The sequence below is a fragment of the Eubalaena glacialis genome, chromosome 15 (genome assembly GCF_028564815.1).
Source record: "Eubalaena glacialis isolate mEubGla1 chromosome 15, mEubGla1.1.hap2.+ XY, whole genome shotgun sequence".
Lineage (NCBI taxonomy): Eukaryota > Metazoa > Chordata > Mammalia > Artiodactyla > Balaenidae > Eubalaena > Eubalaena glacialis.
Genome location: NC_083730.1, coordinates 64840704 through 64864520, shown reverse-complemented (window position 1 = coordinate 64864520; position 23817 = coordinate 64840704). Strand labels below are relative to the sequence as shown.

The window sequence follows — 23817 nt, the reverse complement described above, 5'->3', positions numbered from 1 at the left end:
CCTGAGGAGTAGGGGGTGAGATGGAGTGCTACTGGATTTTTATAATTTTTTCAAAGATTTCCACTCTAAGGAAATGTATGTACTTTGGGAAAAAAGATCCAAAGCCCACAGCTGCAGCTCTGGGCTCAAACAATTTATGTCAGTTTCACATAAACATTTATAATCCCTGACTATCTCTTATTCATTGCCTTTGTGAGCACTTTAAACCTCGTGATAGTCCTGATAAGTAGGCAGTACTACCGTTTGCGTCCCACCTCATTTTATAGAGAGGAAAGCTGAAGCACAGTTTAACGAACTATAATCAAGTAGCTGCCCATAGTGATAGAAAGAATTGGGATTAGCACTCCTTTCTAAGGTTTTAGAAATAGTGAAAACACCAAAAATGGATCTTGCAGTAGGAGATGAGGATGTACAGGAGGAGTCCATAAACCTGAGTGAGGGGGTGGGCAGAGACTGGGGGACTTTGGGGGACCTGCGAGAATGCAGCAGCCATATTTGTCTATTGCAAATCCTGGCGAGTGAAGAAGCACTAGGTCCCAAAGGAATTAGGATCAATTGGCAAAATTTATTCATTCATGCAACAGTTGTGTCATGTATCTCCTATACAGCAGGTGCTACTACAATGAATAACAGCTAGTATTTCTCCCACGCTTATCCTGTGCAGACACGGCTCTAAGGCTGTGGTGCGCATTAACTCTGCAGTTCTCCCGACAGCCGTGCGTTCAGTGCTCTTACTATTTCCATTTCACTGGGGTCACAGTGGTGAACAAGATACTCCAGTAAGAGCCACAGCCCAGGAGCAGCCAGTCCAGAAGTGGGATGCGGGCTGTGGCGTGTGAATGGAGGCACCGTGGAGGCACCTATTTCCTCTTCCGGTACTCAGAGATACAGCTGTTAGAAGGAGCATTACGCCAGTGTCTCCATTTTCTAAGTGTTTGAGTGATTCTCACTTACATGTGACTTTATTTTAAACCTCACCAGTCAAATTCTTCTGATTGGTTAGATCTTACCCTAAATATAATAAAACCCTGTAATGGGAGGATGATTTCTAGGTGCCCAGATTAGAGCCAGTCTATCTTTAGCTGCTAGTATTTGACCATATATTGAAATTATGGGCTAAGAAGGTGAGTGGGAAAGCAGCATGGTTCATTATGAATTTTCAAAAGATTATATGAGTAATTTTACACTATATAATCAGAATGATTGCTGTAATAGTTTATTAAGTGATTTACATATATTATTTCAACTAGTCCTATGAAAGAATCATAATTTTGTGATGAAATCTTTGAGCTTAGTTAATCTTAAACAAGATAGTACTAAAATATTTTACTTAAAATGGAATACTATATATGTATATATAAAGTATCTTCTGTTGCTAGGGGGGGGAAAACAGTGTTTTTGGAATTGATTAGGCTGTTATGAAATTGTCTTTTGTCTGTTGTTTAAAATCAGATGACCACATTTTATAACCTGTAATTGGTTGAAAAAAATCAAATGTAACTATTTCCCACCCAGTATCTCACAGCCAGTATAACCAAGTCCACCTACATCATAGTGCCATTGCCAGTTACACTGACTCCTAAGACGTCTGCTGTGACATGACTTGAGACTGTTTTCTGCTTTAATGCACTCACAAAGATAAAGCCACAAGACCTCTATCTCATTCACATGTTGAAGTATATTTTAATTAGCTTTCTCATACTCCTGGCCTCTCCCTCCCATGTCTGCTCCCTACACCTCCAGTAATAAAACTGCGATGACATTTAAGTTAACTGGAAATTTCTCCCTAGAGCCAAAACGGATTTCCAGTCCTCCAAGGGGTGAACATATTTTTTGAAAGAAAGAAATCTACCACCAGATGTCTGTTTAAGGTTGCCATTTTGTTCATTTTAATTAAATCATCTATTATTTGTAACTTTTTTAGAGTCCTTGTCAAAGTCTTTTTTCTATTTGATTTATTTTGTGAATGTTAGTAAATGTGCAGAACACTCATCTCATCAACAGTAGTGAAATTACCCTCTCTGCCCTTAGGTTTCTTTGCGTTTGTCACTACTCGCCCTGTTAAAATGCTTCAGAAGAATCTTTTATGTAGAAGGTCATGTCAGAACTCAGTTATAGACCTTTCAGGTCCTGTAACTTTTTGAACTTAATTAACTTTATTTTAACAAATAAAAAAATTCACATGGTTCAAGCTCCAGGAGTCCAGAAGTAGTGCAGGAAGCTGCACTCTTCTCCCTCTGTCTCCTAGCTGCACAGTCTCTCCCACAGGCGACAAATACTGTTAATTTCTTCTTTGTCCTTACACAGATGATTTATGTATAACTAACAGAAAAATATCAATATTTTTTCTTCCTTTTTTATGCTGTTCTGAACCTTCCTTTTTTCATTTAATAATAAATCTTGTAGATCATTTTATATCAGCGCATAGTGTTTACATTTCTAGTGTCTCCGTGATGTTCTGTTGTGTGGATAGACTGTAATTGATTTAATCTGTCCTCTATTGACAACTAATAAGTCTCTTCCAATTTTTTGCTCTTTATAAACAATGCTGCAATGGATAGTTTTTAACCTGTTTTTCATGGGTGTGATTGTATATGTAAGACAAATTCCTAAAAGTAGGATTGCTGGGTCAAAGAAATTGTGCATTTATAATTTTCATAAAATTTATGAGATTGTCCTCCATTGAGGTTTACTAATTGATACTCTCCTTGGAAATGTGTTAAGAGTGTCTATTTTTCTACATCTTCACAATGTGTTTTTCTAAGTGATAAGTGAAAATTTATATCTCCTGGTTTTAGTTTACATTTTCCTTACAATGAATGAGATCAGGTACCTTTTCATATGCTTAAGAGCTATTTGTATTTTTCAATTGTGTATTCATATTCTTTGCCCATTTTTCTAATGGAGTATTGGTCTTTCTTATTGATTTGTATTTATTTTTTAAGAAAATAGCTTTTTGTGATATAATTTGTAAATATTGTCTCTGATATTTTAATGATTGTTTTATAATGATCATCACTGCATTTCTGTAGGTGTGAACAGTTAATGAGTATAAAAACAGAAAGGGCAGATAGATGTCTTTAGGGAGATACTGTGAGTCCAGCTACTTGGGGCAGAGACAGGCATTAAACACTCAGCCAGTGAGTGTGTGTGTGTGTGTGTGTGTCTGTCTGTCTGTCTGTCTGTCTGTCTGTCTACAAAAATATTGGGAGAATGGAGGAACAGTGTTCCTTTCCTGGAACCTAGAAATGCATTTCCTTCATTTTGACGACTTCATCTATACTTTTTCTAATTTCTGCAGTGAACCGTATAAATTCAAATTGAGCTTTACAGAATATCAACTTATAGTTTAGTATCTTAACATTTTACATTTTTCATTAAGTAAAATGCTCTGACTTTCTCTCATGTCTTCTCCCTCTTCCACCCCTCTGGGAGAAGGAGCATGTTACATCTTTAAGACAGTGCCATAAAGGTTGATGAAAATATAAATCATATTCTTTAGTAATTATCCATTAGCTCTTTATATGCATGGGAGACTTCCATTTATCACAAGAATTGCTGTAATTGGGGGCTTTTTTGTGCTCTAATTTCCAAAATATTAATTTGGAAGTCCTTTTTCTTTTCTGTGGTAAAAGTATCTGAATTAGGAAGGACATCATGGCTCTTACTCTGTGAGGCTAATATACATGTTCTATTTATTATAGGCAATATTTATATTAGTGACTTTGTCACTTGTGAGATGTATTTAATGATCTCTATGTAAGTAATTTCTTTAAAAGTATATTAGCATATTTTAACTGAGTTCAAAAAGTTTTTTTCAAGGAATTATTGAAACATTCATTTTTACACATTTAAAAGTTTCTAGCTGAAAACATGTACCCATTGCACAGGGGAATACCATTAAATAACAAATAGTTCTAAATGGTTAACAATATGGAGCAAAAGAGTGATCATTAAAATGCTGTTATTAAAATATTATGTTAATACATGAATACATTGTCAGTAAGGGTGGTGGTTGAATCTATGCAAATACATTAACATTACTCTGAGTATTTGATATACTTGTGATTCACGGAGTAGATTTTATTTTTTTATTTTTTAAGATGCTGGGAACTAAAGATGTTGGCAAAGAGCAGTTCTAATTGCTAGCTTGAGAATGGTTGTGTCAGAAATGGGGAGAGTTAATTGCCATGTGGATGCTCTCAGGACTTTCTCACCCTATTCCAAGCACAGGTTGGCATCTGTTCTTACATTTGTACAAGCAAAAAAAAAAAAAAAAACTCATTCAGAAGCTAGAATATAACTGACAGAAGCTTGTCTCTAAAACTATAAAAATCTGTAATTTACTTTCAAATAACTCATTTGTGTTGCTGCTAATGAGAAAACCTGAGATTCTTCGTTGCATATTTGTTTAAGCTTGTTCAATTATAGTATTTACAGATTCTCAGCTATTTTATACTGATTTATTGCTGAGTCAGGATTTTTTACTTCACGAAGAGGCTAAAAGAGAGGTCTCATTTGTTAAACGATAAAATGTTTAAAAAAAAAAGAATAAAATGTTTTTGTGATAGGGTGGAAGTGTTCACAATCAAATCTTCATAGATATTCATTGGCTTATAGTAACTAATATCTACTAAATAAATGCTAAATAACTAGTATCTACTAATCTGCTTAATATGAGCCAGGCCACATGCTATATTTATTTTGTATTATTTTATGTAATGTTAACAAAATCGAAAAGGTATTTATTAGCAGCTGCATTTTACAGGTGAGAAAATCAACCTGAAGACTAGAGCAGTTGTATAACTATCCAGAGTCACACAGCTAGGAAGTATCTGAGCTACAATTAGTGCTACTTGCTGTTCAGAAAAATAAAGAAACATGAAATTCTCAGGCCATTCATTTAAATTATCTTCAGTATTATAGACAGCAGATAGTTTTTCTTAGCTGCAGGGAGTTAGGGATTTTGTCACAGCACAAGTAAAGACAGAGATGTCTTAAGTCTTAACAGTGAGACCATCCTGGCTACATTTCGTCAGGGATGTGTCTGAGAACAGTAACAGTTAAGGTTGTGTGGAAAAAGGGTCATATGCTTCTCGTACTCTTCCACCAGAACACCCCTAAGACATAGAAGCATGAACTCATATTTCTGGACTGAGGGGACATGTTAAATCATAATTCTTTCCATTGCAAGTGACAGAAATCCACTCAAATTAGCATGGGTGGAAGGGGGAGGAATTTATTGACTCCCTTAATTGGGAATCTAAGGGCACAGCTAGCTTTAGGCACAGCTGGATCCAGTATCTCAAACTGGCTTTCTCTCTCTCTCAACATCCCCAGGACAGGCTCTAACTAAAAGAGTTCCCCAGAAGTACTTATAGGCACCCCAGTTTGAGGGGCACAACAGAGACACTGAGAACCCGTCATGGGGGATTGAGAAGATAAACCAAATGAGGAAGAAGCTGAAGCAGAAAGAACAATTCAGAGACCTACTGTAATCACCTTTTTGGTAGTAGCAGTAGGACTCAAGGAAAAAAGATAAAGATTTCATCTTGCCAAAGACCTCCCATCTTCTACTGTATCTGTACATTTGTCTTGCCTTCTCTTGTTTGGATCCTAAAAGGACCTAGAGACCATCGGAATTTTTAAAAACAACATAGGCTTGTAAAGATGAGTTTCTCCACTGTGTTTTCAGCTCTTTTCATTATCTTTTGGTTTATAGATCATTGGATAAACAATAAAATGGTTGCTGTGGGATCAGCCTTTTTAGGTGATGGGAGAAATATGACAGAAAGATAAGATTTCTCCGTCCTATCCTTCCGGGGGATTCTGAGTTTAGGGAAGAAAATACAGATTTTCCTCTGAATAATTTTCCTTTTGATTGAGCTTCCGCTTATTAAAGTTGACGTGATAAGAGCTATTGAAGAGATTTAAGTGATTGAACATTCTTGGTTGAAAGTATCTTAATTCACATATTCAACAAATATTTACTAAGCACCTACTAAGTGCAAGGCACTGTTCTAGAGATTTGAGGAGCCCAACAGTGAACAAAATAGACCAAAACTACTTCCCCATGGAAGCTTGGGATCTGTCAGGGAGAGGCAGACAGTGAACATATTAAGTAAATCATATGGACTGTTAGAGGCAGGATGGACTTTGGAGAAAGACGTAGACTAGGGGTTGCTCATGGCAGGGTGTGGGGCTTGGAATTTATATAGAGTGGTCAAGGTGGGCCCCATTGAGAAGGTAACCTTTGAGCAAGAATGAGAAGGATATATGGGAATTAGCTAAGTGGGCATCTGGGGTAAAGCTTTCTAGGGAGAGGGAGATGGGAACTTAGGTTCAGCTGTCATTGTTTGAGTGTTGCTGCTGATACATAGATGACATAGCCTGATAGAGTCGCAGGGTACCCAGAGGCAGTTCACCTCCTAAGTCTCTTTTCTTTCACCATTTTAATTGTTTAAAAACCTGGAAGAATCTTCTAGTCAATAGAGTAGTGTGTACTTTATTTTTTTTATATTTTATGTTATTTATTTTTTATCTTAGTTTAGTCGCGCCGCACGGCATGCGGGATCTTAAGTTCCCCAACTAGGGATCCAACCCGCGCCCCCTGTAGAGGAAGCGCGGAGTCTTAACCACTGGACCGCCAGGGAAATCCCAAGTAGTATGTACTTTAATTCTTTTGGGAATGGAGCCTGGGTTGCAGTCATTAGAGGAACAAAATAACACGTGTGCTTCTCCTTTTCAGTCTCTTCCCTGCTCAATTCTGATTTTGGTATTATGGCTTAAGTCATCAGAGATTTTTTTTTTTAAGCTAACTAATAATCCCTAGCAAAAAATGAGGAATTTTGAATATCAGAAATAATGTAATACCAGTACCTCTGATATATCTTTAAAGTCAGAAAACTGAGAGTCCTGATTTAGTTAATAATGATTATTACTCAGATTTTGACATAATGTCACACCACCTATTAAGTACCTGTTATGTGCAAAGCCCAGGTACAAATCATAAATCCTATTCTTTTCCTTGTGTAATACCAATTCGTAAATACTCATTTTGGCCAAGTTAAAGTAGAACGTTACCTGTCCGTTTTCTCAGGGTTATTTAAGCGTCTGGATGCTACATTCCCAACACTCTGCTCATCGTGTGCTGTCCCTTCCATACGTCTTACCTCATGTCTGCTTCAGTCCTGCTCCATCACTCACCTTGTCTGAGGCCCTTGGGCACTTCCATGTGCTTCACTCCTGCTCTGTCACTCACCTTGGTGTACCCCAGACATATTAGTTAGCTTTCGTGAGCCTCAGTTTCTCCTGTAACATGGGTTGTAGTTGGGGTTAAATTGATGGTTGCCTGAAGGCTTAGCACTTAGCGTCCGGGGCAAGGCTGCTTCAGAGGTCCAGGCCAAATAAGATGGTGTTTGGATTAAGGGATTTACAGTGGAGATAAAAAGAAGAGAACTTAAGTAATAAAGAGGGAAAGTTACATCTGTGAGAATAATGATGGATTGAATGTAGGGGTTGATGGAGAAGGAAATGTCAGTACAGTTTAGAAGATGTGAATTAATATTGTGACTGAGGTTTAACCACAAGACCTCAAAGGAAATTAGAATGAACAATCTCAGTCCATCCCTCTGCAGGACTGCATTTATTTTAATTTACTGAAATTGGCTGAAATTTACAGAGGAGTAGATTCTGTGCTATCTGCTTCAGTAACACTTCTGTATATATTTATCTGAAGGTATCCGTTTGAAATTTTAATTTGAGAAGGTAGCTTAATGAAATTTTGTGCTTAAATGTTTTATTTGAATTTTAATTGGTAGAATCTGAAGAAGATTCAAGAAATGGAGAAGAGTAACGAATCTAACACAGACCTGGAGGAGCTGAAAAACGCTGACTGGGTGAGCTAGCTGGGTATTCTCTCTGTTCCTGTTTAGTGTTGAAGAAGTCGTATCATGTTTTTTAAAATGCTGGTCTATCTTAAGGACTATAGTATGAAATGATATTATACCAATTTGAAAGCCTAACCTTACATTTGAGGAAATAGCTATTCCATTTTTTAAAAACTATCTAATTTTATTAGAACCACCACAATGTCTCTGAGAATTTCAGTGTTTTAAAATATTGATCTTTCTAATTATATTAATACCTTAGCATCCTCTTATGTGAAAGTCAAAGTTTAAGCTCTGTTTCAGGATATAGTGAAACTATAGTATAGTACATTCATTTATCCAATTAATAGTTACTGGATTAGGGCCCTGGGGATGCAGAATGAGTGATACGTTACAACGTTCTGCCCTGGTGAAACAGAAGATAGATTTCTAGAACAGATGATTGCGGTGTATTCATGTGACTCACTGACTGTCTACTGTTTTTCCAACATGGTACTAGATCCATGTAGGAAGGCACATTTTAGGATTCTGACTTTTCATGTTAAGGATACTGGATAAATAATGACATTAAATGACGGAATCGGAAAAGATACAGATTTGGAGGATATGAACGAGTCGCCTTTGACCATGTTAGATTTCAATTGTCATATTCTTTTCTAACAGCTTTATTAAGGTGTAATCTTATGTAATCTTATGTTTAAAAAGTACAGTTTGATAAGTTTGGCATATATGCATACACATTCACACCTGTGAAACAAACCATCACCATAAGAAAACAGTGAGCCTGTCCATCACCCCACGTCTCCTCGTATTGCTTTGTAACCCTACTTCCTGCCTCCCTCCTCCCTAGTTTCCAGGCAACCAGTGATCTGCTTTCTGTCACTATAGATTAGCTTGCATTTTCTACACTTTTATGTAAATATAATCACATAGTATATACTGGGGGTTTTTTGGCTTCTTTTATTCAGCATAATTCTTCAGAGATTTCATCCATGTCGTTGCCTGTATCATAGTTTATACTGTTTATTGCTGAGTAGTATTCCATTGTATGTAAGTACCACAATTTGTTTATCCATTCTTCTGTTGATGGTCATTTGGGTATTTCCTGTTAGCAATATTCTTAATTTATGGACGATATCTTTCCTGAGATATTTGGAATGATATTAATCAGGAATGTTTAAGGTTAAAAAACAAGTAGCCTATATTGTCTTATAAGCTAGTATTGTCACTTTAGAATAATATTGATTATCAGTTTCCTTTGCATAGTGTTGCTCTAGGTGTATGCCATCTTGGTTAATATATATTTTTTTTTTATTTATTTTTGGCTGCGTTGCGTCTCCGTTGCTGCACGCGGGCTTTCTCTAGTTGCGGCGAGCGAGGCCTACTCTTCATTGCGGTGCATGGGCCTCTCATTGCAGTGGCCTCTCTTGTTGCGGAGCACGGGCTCTAGGCACGCGGGCTTCGGTAGTTGTGACACGCGGGCTTCAGTAGTTGTGGTTTATGGGCTCTAGAGCGCAGGCTCAGTAGTTGTGGCACATGGGCTTAGTTGCTCTGCGGCATGTGGGATCTTTCCGGACCAGGGCTCAAACCCGTGTCCCCTGCATTGGCAGATGGATTCTTAACCACTGCGCCACCAGGGAAGCCCGGTTAATAAATTTTTAAACTTGTTTTCCAAGACATTGAAGCCAGGTAAATAACTCCAGGTGCTCAGAAGTTAGCCAATAGCTAGTATAAACTTGAACCAAAAATTTAATTAACTGTCTTAAGGCAACCTCATCTAAAACAGTATGATCACTGACAAGAGACGTAGTATCTCCAAAGGGAGTTACATTTGCCTAGATCACCAGCTTCTTTTTCATAAGATCATGAAAATGAACTACCTAGAAAGATTAGAATGAAATGAGGAAGGTATGAGGAATAGTATGAAGGAGAATTAGAATATGTTTAATGGCAGAATCTATACATCTCAGAATCTTTCTAGTGTAATAAGGGGTAAATGATAAAATCTCTGGGAATACGTACAGTGACAGTTGTCCATTATTTTATGTAACTGTGACTTAGTTTCTGAAAAGTCATTTGTAAAATTTTTGCCAACAATAATATATAACGAACTGGCTATATAAGAGTCTGTTTGAATCTTTCTATAAATTATAGCAAAAGATTCTAATGTGAGTAATCATCACTAATTTATCTGTTTTGAGAATTCAAAGTTTCATATGTCAGGTTTTCTTAAAGCCTGAGGAGGTGAAGAGAAGAGACAGTATTTTAAAAATGAGATGGTATTTGAATTGGATCTTCAAGGAATGAGCAAGAGAAGTTGAGACGAGCATTCCCAAAGGAGAGATCTAAATATTTTAGGGATTTATATTAGGATATTTTTAATGGCAGAATCTAAGAACTTGTCTTAAATGTTAATATTTTAGAAGATGTTCTGATGGCTATACCACAATATTAAGTACCTCAAATCCTTTTGGGAATAAGAAATGGTATACATTTTTTAAAAATCACAAATCGTTTTTTGAGGACATTTTTGAGAAGTTTAATCAGTTATGTAGGCAATTCTTATGAAATATGTCACTTGATTTTTAATAAATATATTATGTAGCTATTGAGCCACTTATTAATGTTTAACAACCTATAATATTTCAGTTAAATATCATATTGATTTTCTCTTTACTGAAGCCGAGAATATGATAGCTTATAGGCAGGAAAATAAAAGGGTTAAAGTATAATAATATTAACGCATTTAATATATTTTAAATTATAATAAATATTTCACATATATTTCATTTTCTTGACGGGCAGGCAGAGCAACTTGCTATTATTCGTAGATAAGAACATTGATATTAAATAATTTGTGCAGAGATAATAATAACATAAAAATTGTCATTTTTGAGCATTTTCTATGTGCAGAACACTATACATCAGCTCTGATCATCTCAACAAGTTATAAAGTGCCATTTTCTTTTATTGATGAGGAAGCCAGGGTTCAGAAAGGGGAAGCAACTTGCTGGATGTCAAATAGCAGTAGATGGCTGTATCAGTTAGCTGTGGTAACAGTAATGCTGCGTAACTGAACACTACAAAGTACCATGGCATAAAGTGGTAGCATTTACTCAGCTCATGAGTCTGCAGATCAGAGTGGTGGCTCTACTCTGTGCATCGTCCTTCTCCTGGATAATCCTGCCAGTGTGCCTCGTGCCAACCCAAGCGTGATGCTCTCATGGCAGTGACAGGAGCAGAGTGACAAGCCATTGTGCGTTTGTTGTTGAAGCCTTTGGTCATGTCGCATCCACTAGAATTCCAGTGCCAAGCAAGTAATAGAGCCAAACCCAAAGTCTAGCGTGAGAAACACGCACCTCTTCAGTGAGCAAAGCCACCTGATAGGTGGAACACTAGGACCTGAGGAACTGAGGCCATGGATGCAGGTAGCACAGGGGGTGAGTTAGGGTTTTATCCAGCTGTCCCCGCAGTTAGAGCTGGTGGATTCTCTGCTGGCATCCTACCTGCTTTTTAGTACCCTAAAATTTAATTTTTAAAATCGTTTTTCTTTGGTTTGCTTGGTGTTTTGTAATCCAAGCTCTTAATATTTTCTTTACGACTATAGGTCTTTAGAGGAAACTAGTAAATTTATTCATGGATGTCTCTCCACCCTTGGCTCTTTCAGGCTCGATTCTGGGTGCAGGTGATGAGGGATTTGCGGAATGGAGTAAAACTCAAGAAGGTCCAAGAGCGGCAGTACAACCCTCTGCCCATTGAATATCAGCTCACCCCTTATGAGATGCTAATGGATGACATTCGATCCAAAAGATACACTCTGCGAAAAGTGATGGTAAGTAACAAAGAAAACTGTTAATGGACTCAAATGGTTGTTTTTCGGTAATCTTATTTGTTGAAAATGTTCTTCTCAATATAGAAAAGTTGGAAAATACAGTAAGCTCACAGAAAAGTTACAAATGTGTAATTCCACAACCCATGGCTTCAAATTTCTGTCTACTGTCCTTTTCTTTAAGCCTGAACAACTCCCTTTAGGGCAGGGTTACTAGTGATGAACCCCCTTAGTGTTTGTTTGCCTGGGAATGTCTTAATTTCTTCTTCATTTTTGAAGCAGAGTTTTTCTGGGTATAGAATTATTGGTTGACAGTGTTTTTTTCTGTCTTTAAACTTATCTCACTGCCTTTTGGCCTTTATGGTTTCTAGTGAGAAATCACCTGTTCATCTGATTGAGGATCCCTTGTATGTGATAGTCACTTCTTGCTGCTTTCAATATTTTTCTTTCAACAACTTGACTATAATGTGTTCTGTTGTAGCTCTCTTGGAGTTTATTGCTTGGAGTTTATAGAGCTTCTTGGATGAGTAGATTTGTATTGTTATCAAATTTTGGAAGTTTTTAGCCATTAGTTCTTCACATTTTCTTTGTCCTTTCTTGTCTTTCCAGTCCCTCTGGGACTCCTGTTATGTGCATGTTTATACAGTTTGGAGGTTGTGAGTAGTATGTAAAGAAGAACATGTTACTACTTTGTGGTACCCATTATTGTTTTCCTTTTTCTGTCTTTCTCTGTCTGGGTAATTCCATGCAGTTCACTTGGATACGTTTATACTGAGCCTCTGTGCAGGGGACTAGGCAGATGGCAGTTCTAGTGGTGATTGGTTTCGCATAGGGGAAGTTTTCAAGTTTTAGTCTAACAGGCTAAGATTTTGATTAGTTCCTTGTTATGTATATATGTACCTGACAAATGAGAGTGGAAATTCAGCTACTCATATTTAATCATTCAAAAACTGGATATATTTTTTAAAAAATTTTACTGTTATCAATATAATGCCACTTTCTAATTTCTTTAAAAAAATTTTGTTGTAAAGAGTAAACACAAAGGATTTTCACACATAGTCTATCTGTATCTGAAGCGGTATGCTAAGATGTTCTTAATTTAATCCTCAGGTTTAAACTACATAACTATACCATAGTAATCCACTTTTTTTTTGTATATTTGTGATGCTCATGGGAATTGAATGGCTTAGCCATATGGGATTATATTTAGAACATTAAGTTATAGAAGTACAAAACATTTCAATGGAATTTTTTCAAAATGTTTTGGTAAAATGCTTTAATTCTAACAGAGAACTTCAAATAACTCACCTTTAAAAGTAAAGATGTAGATCGTCGGCTGCCGGCGTCCGGCTGCCAGTAGTCGAGGAGCGGAAGCCGCTTTCCTAAAGCGGGCTTGGGTGCTCCAGAGCCCGGCCGGCTGCTGAACCGCCTCTTCCGGCAGCTGCGGCAATGGCTAGGTGCGGGGCGTGGGTGCCCTGAGGACTGCGTAACCGGGCGGGCGCCCCGAACGGGCAACCCCGCCGAGGGAGGTGGCCGTGGCGGTCACGCTTGGGCGCCCAGTGCGCCGCGCTCCATGCCCGTGTGGTGCTGCCGCTGCTCCCTGGCCGGTCATTTCAGAAATTGATGAGCCAGATCCTAAAAGTCACATGGAATTACAAGGAACCCAGAATAGCCAAGACAATCTTGAAAAAAGAACAAAGTTGGAGGATTCACACTTCCTAATTTTACAACTTACTACAAAGAAACTGTAATCAAGACAGTGTGACGTTGGCGTAAAGATAAACATAGATCAATGGAATAGAATTGAGAGTCCAGAAATAATTCCCTTCATTTGTTGTCAGTTGATTTCTGTGGGATCCCAAGACAAAAGGGAAATACCAGTCTTTTCAACAAATGATGCCAGGACAGATGGATATTCACCAGCAGAAGAATGAAGTTGGACTGCTACCTCATACTGTATATAAAAGTTAACTCAAAATGGATGAAAGACCTAAATTTAAGAACTAGAACTATAAAACTCATAGAAGAAAACAGGTTTGTGATCTTAGATTAGGCAGTGCTTTCTTAGATATGACACCAAAAGTACAGCAACAAAAGAAAAAAATAAATTGGACTTGATCGAAAATTAAAACTTTTGTGATTTAAAAGACAATATAAAGAAAGTGAAGACAACCCACAAAATGGGAGAAAATATTTACAAATCATATAGCCAAAAAGGGACTTGTATCCAGGACATATTAAGAATTTTTTAAACTCAACAATAAAAAAGACAACCCAGTTGGAAAGTGGGCAAATAATTTGAATTATTCTCCAAAGCAGATATATAAATGGCCAATAAGCACATGAAAAGATGCTTAACATTATTAGTCATTAGGGAAATGCTAATCAAAACTGCAATGAGATGCTACTTTACACCTACTAGAGTGGCTAAAATAAAAAACACAAAAAATAACATGCTGGTGAGGATGTGGAGACATTGGAACCCTCATATCACTGGTGGGAATGTAAGATGGTGCACACTTGGGAAAATAGTTTGCTAATTCCTCAAGATGTTAAACATAGAGTTTACGGCCCAGCCATTACATGCACTCCTAAGAGAAATGAAAACATTTGTCCAGACAAAAATTTATGTATGAATGTTCACAGCATATTTATAATAACCAAAAAGTGGAAACCATCCAAATGTTTATCAGCTCATGAGTGGGTAATATACAATGGAATATTATTCAGGCATAAAAAGGAATGAAGTACCAATACATCCTACCACCTGTGTGAACCTTGAAAACATGCTAAGTGGAAGAAGCCAGACACAAAAGGCTACATAATGTATGAGGGGTTCCATTTATTTGAGATTTCCAGAGTAGGCACATCAGTAAGACAGTAGATTAGTGGCTGCCAATGGCTGCAGGGAGGGAAGAATGAGGATTGAGTGCTAATGGGTGCAGCATATACTTTTGGGGTGATAAAATTTCTCTGAAGTTATTGGTAGTGATTGCAAAACCTTGTGACTACTTAGAACCCTGAATTGTACACTTTAAAAGGGTGGTGAATTTTGGACTTCCCTGGCAGTCCAGTGGTTAAGACTCCGTGCTTCCACTACAGGGGGCGTGGGTTCAATCCCTGTCAGGAAACTAAGATCCCACATGCCGAGTGGTGCCGCCAAGAAAAATAAATAAAAGGGTGAATTTTATATGTGAATTATATCTCATTAAAGGTCTTTTTTTTTTTAAAGCATTACCAAGTTCCCTCTATTTATTTACCTTGGTCTAAAGCCTGATCAGATGATCTGTTGTTTTTCTGATGTTTTTGAGCTCTTGAAAACTTTGTCTTTCTTTGATTAATAGAAGCCTAACAGAGGAGGCATTTTATTTCTAATTGTCTTAACCTCTTTTTTCTTAAGTATAAACCAATTATTTGAGAAGACTAGTCCAGTGTAATGAAAGATCCTTGTAAAATGTATAGTCAGGGGGTTGGTGGTGGTGGGATGAATTGGGAGATTGGGATTGACATATATGATTGGGAGATTGGGATTGACTAATATGTATAAAATAGATAACTAATAAGAACCTGCTGTACAGAAATAAATAAATAAAATTCAAAACAAAAATAAAGATGTAGAAACTTAAACATTTTTTATATAGAAGTTATTTGTTTAAGGCATTGTGGCTCAAAAGTAAGATCAAGTTCTATAACTGGTCTCATTTACTTATGGGCCTACTATTTGTGTTCATCTAGAAATCATTTATTGTTGCAGCTTCAGAGAGCTTGTTTCAGGATGTGTTCTGTATTTATATTAAAAAAAAGTAATTTCACTGACCCAGCAGCAGAATGGAATTTGCTGTTACTTTTCCTCCTGCTAGTAAGGACTTTGACTGACTGACTCACATCAATACTGGCCTGCCAGCTCCCTCATGAGCACTGACACACATTTTGTAATTGGGATCCAGTATCCAGTTTCTGACTAGTGAGGAAACTGATGTTAATGTGCTTGTTTGGGGAATGGAACTTACAACCTTGGCCGTATTGACTCCATTATCTCATTCAACCCTGCTGTTGTGATGGAAAGAACATTAAAATAAAAGTATACGAAAAATAGCTAGAAAGAGGGCTTCCCTGGTGGGTCAGGGGTTAAGAATCTGCCTGCCAATGCAGGGGACACGGGTTCGAGCCCTGGTCCGGGAAGATCCTACATGCTGCGGAGCAGCTAAGCCTGTGTGCCACAACTACCGAGCCTGTGCTCTAGAGCCCATGAGCCACAACTACTGAGCCCACGCACCACAACTACTGAGCCCGCGCACCTACAGCCCGTGCTCCACAACATGAGAAGCCCGTGCACCGCCACGAAGAGTAGCCCCTGCTCGTCACAACTAGAGGAAGCCTGAGTGCGGCAACGAAGACCCAGTGCAGCCAAAAATAAAATAAAATAATAAATTAATTTTAAAAAGTGCCAATTAAAAAAAATAGCTAGAAAGATATGTGTTATCCTGTTCAGGAGTAGAATAGAAAGGTCTGATTAAGTTGTTCATATAATAAGGATTTTTTTAAAAGTCTTGTGTAACATGAAGTCCATGGGTAAAGAGTGGTGCCACGGTAGGCCCCCAGCTCTGCTGCTTGGGTACACGCCCTCCTTAAACCAAGTACTAGCGGTCACAAGCTTGGCTCGGCTCAGGCAGCTTTCACTCCTAACTCTAACCTTAGGGCTGTTCTGTCCTCACTCAGGACTGGGGGGCGGGGGGCAAGGGAAAAGGGGAGTGGATGATGTCAGCAGGCTTGTCACACACCCTGAGTGGTCGCATTTGTGGGGGGCAGCCACTGGGCCTGGGAGCAGCAGTTCAGGTTCTTTTTTTTTTTTTAATTAACTTCATTTCTCAGGTGACACAAAATAGTAACATTGACAAAAAAATCAAAACTCATACAGCTGCAATAAAAAATTAATAACCAATTGATTAATGATCCTGAGCAATTAAAACAGTAATTAAGATTGGGAAGTACATAACAAAACTGTCCATGCCCTGAAGTCTTACAATTCAGATAAGAAAATACTTTTAAAAAGTTTGACCAAATTTTACGATAATTCTAAAATTGGGCATGACATTCCAATAACAAATTGTGAAGCTTAAAGAAACCTTTCTAACCTATCAAAATAAAAAAAATATCAACCATTGGTGCTAGAGGAATAAACAAATTATCTTTTTTCTCTCCAATAAAATTGATATCATAAAATTATTAGAATACGACAAGGTAAAGAGTAGATCACCAAAGTAGAGTGAAAAAGTATTATAGAGGTTTTTCAGGCAGTTCATAATAAAAATAGTATGCTGATTTACTGGATTTTGAGAAGTTTAAGGTATTCATCAGTTTTTTAAATTTGTAATTTGTTAACCTTTCTTTTTTCATCTATCTTTTATGAGAATAATGACAGAAAGTGCCTAGCAGTTCTGTTTTTTCATATGAGGTTGGGAAATAAGTATGACTTACGGTCACCACAACTGTGCCTTCTGAGTGGTCAGAATGTGAGTTTAGGTGGGGGTTTTTTGGTGGGTTTTTCTTAAATTTCTTAAAATTTTTGTAACATGTTTCTTTAAAAAGAGAGGATGTTAGGGCAAGAGAGTCAGACCAGGCCCCTGCCAAGCTCTTCTGCTCACTGACCCTGTGAAGGGGGCAGACACCACCTCGATCTGAGCCTCAGCTTTGTCTAAGAATGTGAACCATGTCCCCACTCCTTCCCCTTACCAAGATTTTGTACAAGGATGAAAATAAGAGGTAAAAGACTTTTTGTTCTTGTTTTGGCTGCACCACCTGGCACGTGAGCTCCCAGCTCCCTGACCAGGGACTGAACCCGCACCTCCTGCAGTGGAAGCACAGAGTCTTAACCACTGGGCCACCAGGGAAGTCCCAAAGACATTTGAAATTATACAGTAATTAAGCATAGTATTACTTTTTCCATTCACATTCATAATTGTAGAAACTTTTTGTTGGAAGGATGCATCTTATATATAATTTCCCCAAATATAGAACTAAAGTGGATGTGGAGTTTCTTCAATTCTGCATAGTTATTTTTGCTCTGAATCATTCAGCCATTTACTCTCCATTTTTATTGATTTGAAATGCATCCTTGGTGGAGCCAGATTCCACTTCAGTAATTTTGAAGTGACATATGTTGACATACGTACCCAGAAACTTATAATGATAATCCTGTAGTCACATGAATCTTCTGCTTTTTGTCTCCTTTCAGGTGAATGGTGATATTCCCCCTCGGTTAAAAAAAAGTGCTCATGAAATCATCCTGGACTTCATCAGATCAAGACCTCCTTTAAATCCAGTACGTAATTTGACATATTCCCCTTGTTTGGAGAGCACATAATGAAGTATTCTCCTCTAGCCTGTGACCTCTAGAACTCAGCTCTTAAAGGAGTATTTACACTGAGCTTTCATTCTCAGAAATATGAAGCCCAACTGTAAATTACATTTTAAGTCACAAAAAAGTACTTAAAATTATTCAGTACAGGCTGTCTTAGGATATTTTAACTCAAACAGCCTGAGTTATGGTGCAAAATCTGGCCAAATACCTCCTAGAATAACAGCTGAATATGATACCAAGTAGTTCCTGGTGTGGGCTGCCCTCCCTGTTTACTTTATGGTGCAAACACTTCACCTTGATTAAATTGTCATTTTGATACTGTTTTACAGTAAATCCACCCTGCTGTACCTCCTCTTTTGTATTAATTATCTTCCTCTGTTGACAGGGTTCTTTCTAGTGACCATAGAATCAGGGTGTTCTGATCTGGTTTGAATGTTGGTTTGCGTTTCCTCTGCTCTACACTTACTTCCCCCCAGCTCCACAGGCAGTGCTCACCAAGGCCTCTCAAACCCCATGTATGTTCAGTAACTAGAACAGGAATGGTGTTTCTTTCTCAGTTTGTGAACATCTAAAACATAATTAATGATCCCTCTTATAAATCTTTTTAAAATAAGGGAAAGAGGCCATGTGGGAAATAATTTTACGAAGGCGGGTCATGGTGGAGCAGAAAGAGCGTGGAGTCAGATGGGCCCGGATTTGCACACTAGCTACACAACCTAGTGGCCACACGTCTCTGAGAGAGTGGATCGGCCTCCCTGAGCCTGTATTTCCTCAATTATAGAACGAAGATAATAATCTAAGAAGGTTGTGATGACTTACTCAAAAACGTTACTTTCAAAAACAATAATCGTAGTAGGTAATGTACAGCTTACATTTCGATGGATTGCCTGTCATAGTAGCACGTAGGGAAGATGACTACAGCTGCAGCAAAGCTGACTCCTTAAAGTTACTTGAGCACATGTGACTGAACCACTGTGAAATCCAATAATCTCCCTATTGCTTGAAAATGGTCTTTTATCAAGCAGTGTTGCAATCAGTAAAACATAATTTCATAATGTACTGTATGAGTGGACTTCAGTAAAAATTATTTAAGGACAACTACGCAAGCACGTCTCTATAGCCATTAATATTTCTTCTAAGGCCTCAGCCAGAAAACTGAAGCCTACTCCACCACGGCCACGGAGCCTCCATGAAAGGATCCTGGAAGAAATCAAAGCAGAAAGAAAGCTGCGGCCCGTGTCACCAGAGGAAACCAGACGCGGCAGGTTAGGTGAGTCCGGGGCGTCGCTGGAAGACAGCACAGCAGCCCAGTGAGAGACTGCCGTCTGCAGGGCCCTCTCCCTCTCACACACACACACACACCCTCATGCTGGAAGTCTATACTTGAGATTCATGTAATAGGAAATTGTTGCCCCGTGATGCTGAGTGTAGGAGAGCACCGCGCTGCGTAGTGGACAGAGCTCTGCCGACCTCTAGGCTGTGGTTTTAGGACCGTCTCTTCACCTCTCTGAGCATCGATTTCTTCGTCAGCAGAAGGGGGATAAAAAGTCCTCTACACCTTCATTATGACTTTCATGGAAGAATTAAGTAGGATCATGGTCAAAATACTTTATAAATTGTAATACATATACATGGATAAGTTATTACGTTTTAGAAATATAAGTGATACATAGTTTTACTTCAGGTTTCTATTGTCTTAATTATGGTTTGAAGATATGGTATTATGTGATGAGAGACTCAATTATTACTGATATCACTTACTTATTACTCACGTTCCTTTATTATGTTTAATGTTTTTTATAAGCACACATTGATTTTCATTTAGAGCAAAATCATATTATAAAATGTAAACATTTTTGTTTATGCAGCTGTCCTCCAATTTGTAAGATTAAAGATGCCCAAAGAATTCAGGGAAACAGTCTCGTGGCGCCTGAACAGGAAAGGAGCCGGCCCTGTGGCACTGTCTCCTGGTTCTCTTCTCCGACCTCTTCTGCCTCTTTCAGGCCCTGCTTGGTCGTCCGGTTTCTATCCCGGGCTCCCTCTCCCTGAGCAACCACATCCTCCTCCAGGGTTTGTTTCTGGTTTCCTCAGCTCCCGCCCTACAGCGCAGGTTTCTCTGAAAGTTCAGACCCACACGTGCAGCCGTCTGCTGAGCAGGGCCTCCTCGCCCCTCACGCAGGACAAGCCCCGCAGCCACCGGTGACCTCGCCTGCTTTCTCCTCAAACTGTCTCCTCCTGGTTCCCCATCTCAGAGCCCAGGACAGATTGCTCAGCATCACCTCTGACTCTTACCCAACAGCCAAGCCCTGTGGGTTTTACTTCTAGGTCTCTCTAGTCCTCCCCCCTCTGACCCAGGCTCTTCTCTTCTCCGTCTGGTCAGTCGCATCTGCTCCAACGGCTCTCCCTGCCTCCCATGACTCTCAGTCACTGCACGCTGATGTTCTTTTGTTTGACTTTTGGCCATTCTGTCACACCGTGGCCTCCGTGGCAGCAGGGCCCACGTCTGTCTTGTTGGTTGTTATGTCCTGGTCTCCACTGCAAGGGCAGTGATGAAAAGTACTCCCAGAGGTGTTGAAATAATAGCACGTACCTTCCACATAGAGAGCTTCAGAGTGAGGGCACGCTGTGTGAATTTATCCCTGTCTGATTTTTATGGCAGCAAGTGTTTCCCTTTAAAATGATGTTTAAAACAAATCCATATGAGCATTTATATAATAATGAGCCGGAACATATACACGACATAAATGGAGAGTTCTTATTCTGGGAGTCCTTGCATGAGCCTGAGGACGGTCTGTGAATCCCTTGAAATATAACAGATTTGTATGTATTTCCTAAGGTGTATGTATGTGCATTTTCTGGAGAGGGGGTTCATAGCTTTGCTCAGATTCCTAAAGGGTCCACAGCCTGAAAGAGTAAGAACCACTATGGAAAAATAAGGAAACGGTGTTATAGGACGGCTGCTTAAGACTGGATTTTTTAAAATTACTGTACCTTGAGAAGGAATAATGGGGTAATAGAAAAGATTTCAACAAAATTATAAGGCAAAACAAATATATTACCATGAGAAAAGTAAGCTTCACGATTTTCAGGAGAAAAGAGGAGGAATTATAAACTCCAGTGGAAGCACCAACAGGACAGAGAAAGGAACAAGACAGGCGTAATGTGCTTGTGTGATTTGGATGATATTTGACATACAGTTCCTTCATTTTTCCAAATGTTTATTAAACAGCCGTGTCAGCTGTTGGAGTAGAGAGACAAGCAGTCAGAGTCCCCGCCCACAGGCGCTGACAGAGGAAAGGCTCGGGGCAGCAGATACATGTTCCCCCTGCAGCGCCGACAGCAGCCCGTCAGGGGCATGGGGGTGGCCGGGGCTGAGCGTGCGGGAGACCAGCAGTCCTTGTGGGTGGCAACGGGACACCGCACGTTGCATACAAGGGGCGTCACATGCCCTTGTCATATACATATTCTTCTGTTTCATTTTCAACAAGTTAGATGCTAACTAGCAGGAAATCTACTTTAGAATAATTAAATATCAGTTTTCTGTATAGTATATCTTATTTTATTTTAACCTTATGAATTGGTGTTTCACAACAACCAGAATTGAGCTGTTATTGCAAGTGATTGTTCTATGAGAGTCTTACTTTTCAAATTGATCTTGCACCTTAATTGGAAAGTAAGAGATTTGGGCTCTTCTTTCTGCAGACCTACATTGGTTCTTACTATAAAGTTTCCCCTTGGGGAGTTTGGGTAAAGTTGGCAGAATTATCTTGAAGAAAAGTTCCCTAAATAGTTTTAAAACCTTACCCCTCCAATTGCAAGTAGAAACCCACTGTAGAAATTGGGGAAATGTTTAAAGAAGAACTATTACCCGTAGTTTCACCAGCAGAGGCATGTGCTGTGATGGAGCTTGTGCGTCATGAGGTGGAGACAAGAGCTGTGTGCACAGTGTCTGATGCCCCCATGTAACGTTGTGTGGGACAGGAACATCTTCCCACGTCGTTAAATATGCCCCACAGCATTATTTATAAGGACATGATTACTAACACATGGCTAAGTTGTCTTTTACTCGCCTATTTCCCTATTGTTCTACAGGCTAGCTCCATTTTTTTCCTGTTAAGTCTGAAATTAGTATTCTTTTGCATCAGTCTTTGTTCATATCTGATCATTTTCTTTTTCCTAACACCTTTTCTAACATCTCATACTATGAGATTTGGGGTTGTAAATGTAAATTGTTCCTTTAAAAACATCTGCCAAAAGCATATGGAGAGATGCTTTCATTCTGTTAAATTTGGGTGTTAGAACTGTATGCCGTCTGCCTCGGAAACATGAGCTGTGGGGACATTGTGCCTGACAAGCCTGTGGACCTGCGGTTCTCTCCCCCACCGACCACACAGCCACCTGTCCTCCCTGACCGGGGGCGTAGGATGGATGGGGCTACAGTGAAAATAGGTAATTCTCACTCTTATGAATACCGAAATTCATCAAACCTTGGTAATAACCTTTTTTTAATCAGCTTTATTGAGATATAATTTACCTACCATAAAATTCACCCATTAAAAATATACAATTCAGTGTTTTTTAGTATGTGTAATAAAATTTTTAAAACAAATGATTTCAACAGGAAAGAAATAAGTTTATTCATAAGAGATTGTATTTATTTAACTTCTTCTATATGCTAAGCACTATCCTGAGCACCTTTTCTTGTATGGAATCAGTTAATTTTTATAACAATCCCATGAAATAGGTACCATTATTCCCATTTTACAGATGAAGTAACTGAAGCACAGAGAGGTTAAGTAACTTGCCCGGAATCACACTGCTAGTAAGTGGCAGAGCTGAGGTTCAAACTCAGGCTCTCTGGCTCCTGAGGCCTCGCTTCAACTGCCAGGTTACACTGCCTACAATAGAGAATTAGTGACACTTTGTGATGCTGGTAGTACCTGAATGAGATTTTTTATAAGATGTTTCACCTGTATGCAGAGAGCCACATTTTCATCCTGAAATTAATTATTTAAGAATACATTTGTTGTTAAATTTTAAAGATTTTGTATGTTCCCTAAAATCATGTTTTAAAACATGGCTAGTTTTTTCTTTTGAACTCTTTTATATTTAAGTAAAAAGTCCTGTACTATGATTCTAAAATGTTTGTATCTTTAACATGCTTTCATTTTTAACATGTTCTTTAAAAGTCATTTTTTTTCTTTTATTGTTACTCCATTTCAAGTCTTAGTAATATAATTAAAACTAAGACGCATGGTTTTATTGTATTTCAGATTGTTATTCACTGCCTTCTGCCTTAAAGTGTGAAATGTGCCACCACAGGTCTTGAACCCTCCTCCCTTTTTCGTCTTCCCTGTATATCCTAACAGCTGAATTACTTTCTTTTTATTGTTTGTTTTCTTTTTTCAGCAATGCGGCCACTTAGCATGTCTTACAGTTTTGACTTGTCAGGTAAAAAAAAAAGCACTTTCACACCTGACGTGGGTTTTGTGGTCTCTGTGAAATACATTTCATTCATCTGCTTGTTCAAACACGTCAAAAAAGAAAATTGAAAGGCTTCTTCTAAGCTGTGGTCAGTCAAATAAAACATTCTGTTTCTTTGAAAATAGTATACTTGAAAAAAATTAAAACTGTAATAAATCTGTTGCCTTGCAAGAGCCTGTGGAAGAACCGTGACACTTGTGGTCATGGAACACATTGCCCACCCCACCCCCAATCTCATAAAGCAGCGGTCAGAG

General features: G+C 38.5%; 1 protein-coding gene across 12 annotated transcripts in view; it reads left to right on the top strand.

The window, feature by feature from the left end:
* SPIRE1 (spire type actin nucleation factor 1) overlaps positions 1-23817 on the top strand; it is a 210893-nt gene that overhangs the window by 154654 nt on the left and 32422 nt on the right. For 11 of the 12 annotated variants that reach the window (XM_061170319.1, XM_061170314.1, XM_061170312.1 and 8 more), the window contains 4 exons: positions 7821-7898; positions 11557-11721; positions 17954-18040; positions 19220-19349. In XM_061170319.1, the coding sequence (XP_061026302.1) occupies positions 7821-7898; positions 11557-11721; positions 17954-18040; positions 19220-19349 (460 nt within the window). The remainder of the gene's footprint in view (positions 1-7820; positions 7899-11556; positions 11722-17953; positions 18041-19219; positions 19350-23817) is intronic. The other variant, XM_061170316.1, reaches the window with a different exon arrangement.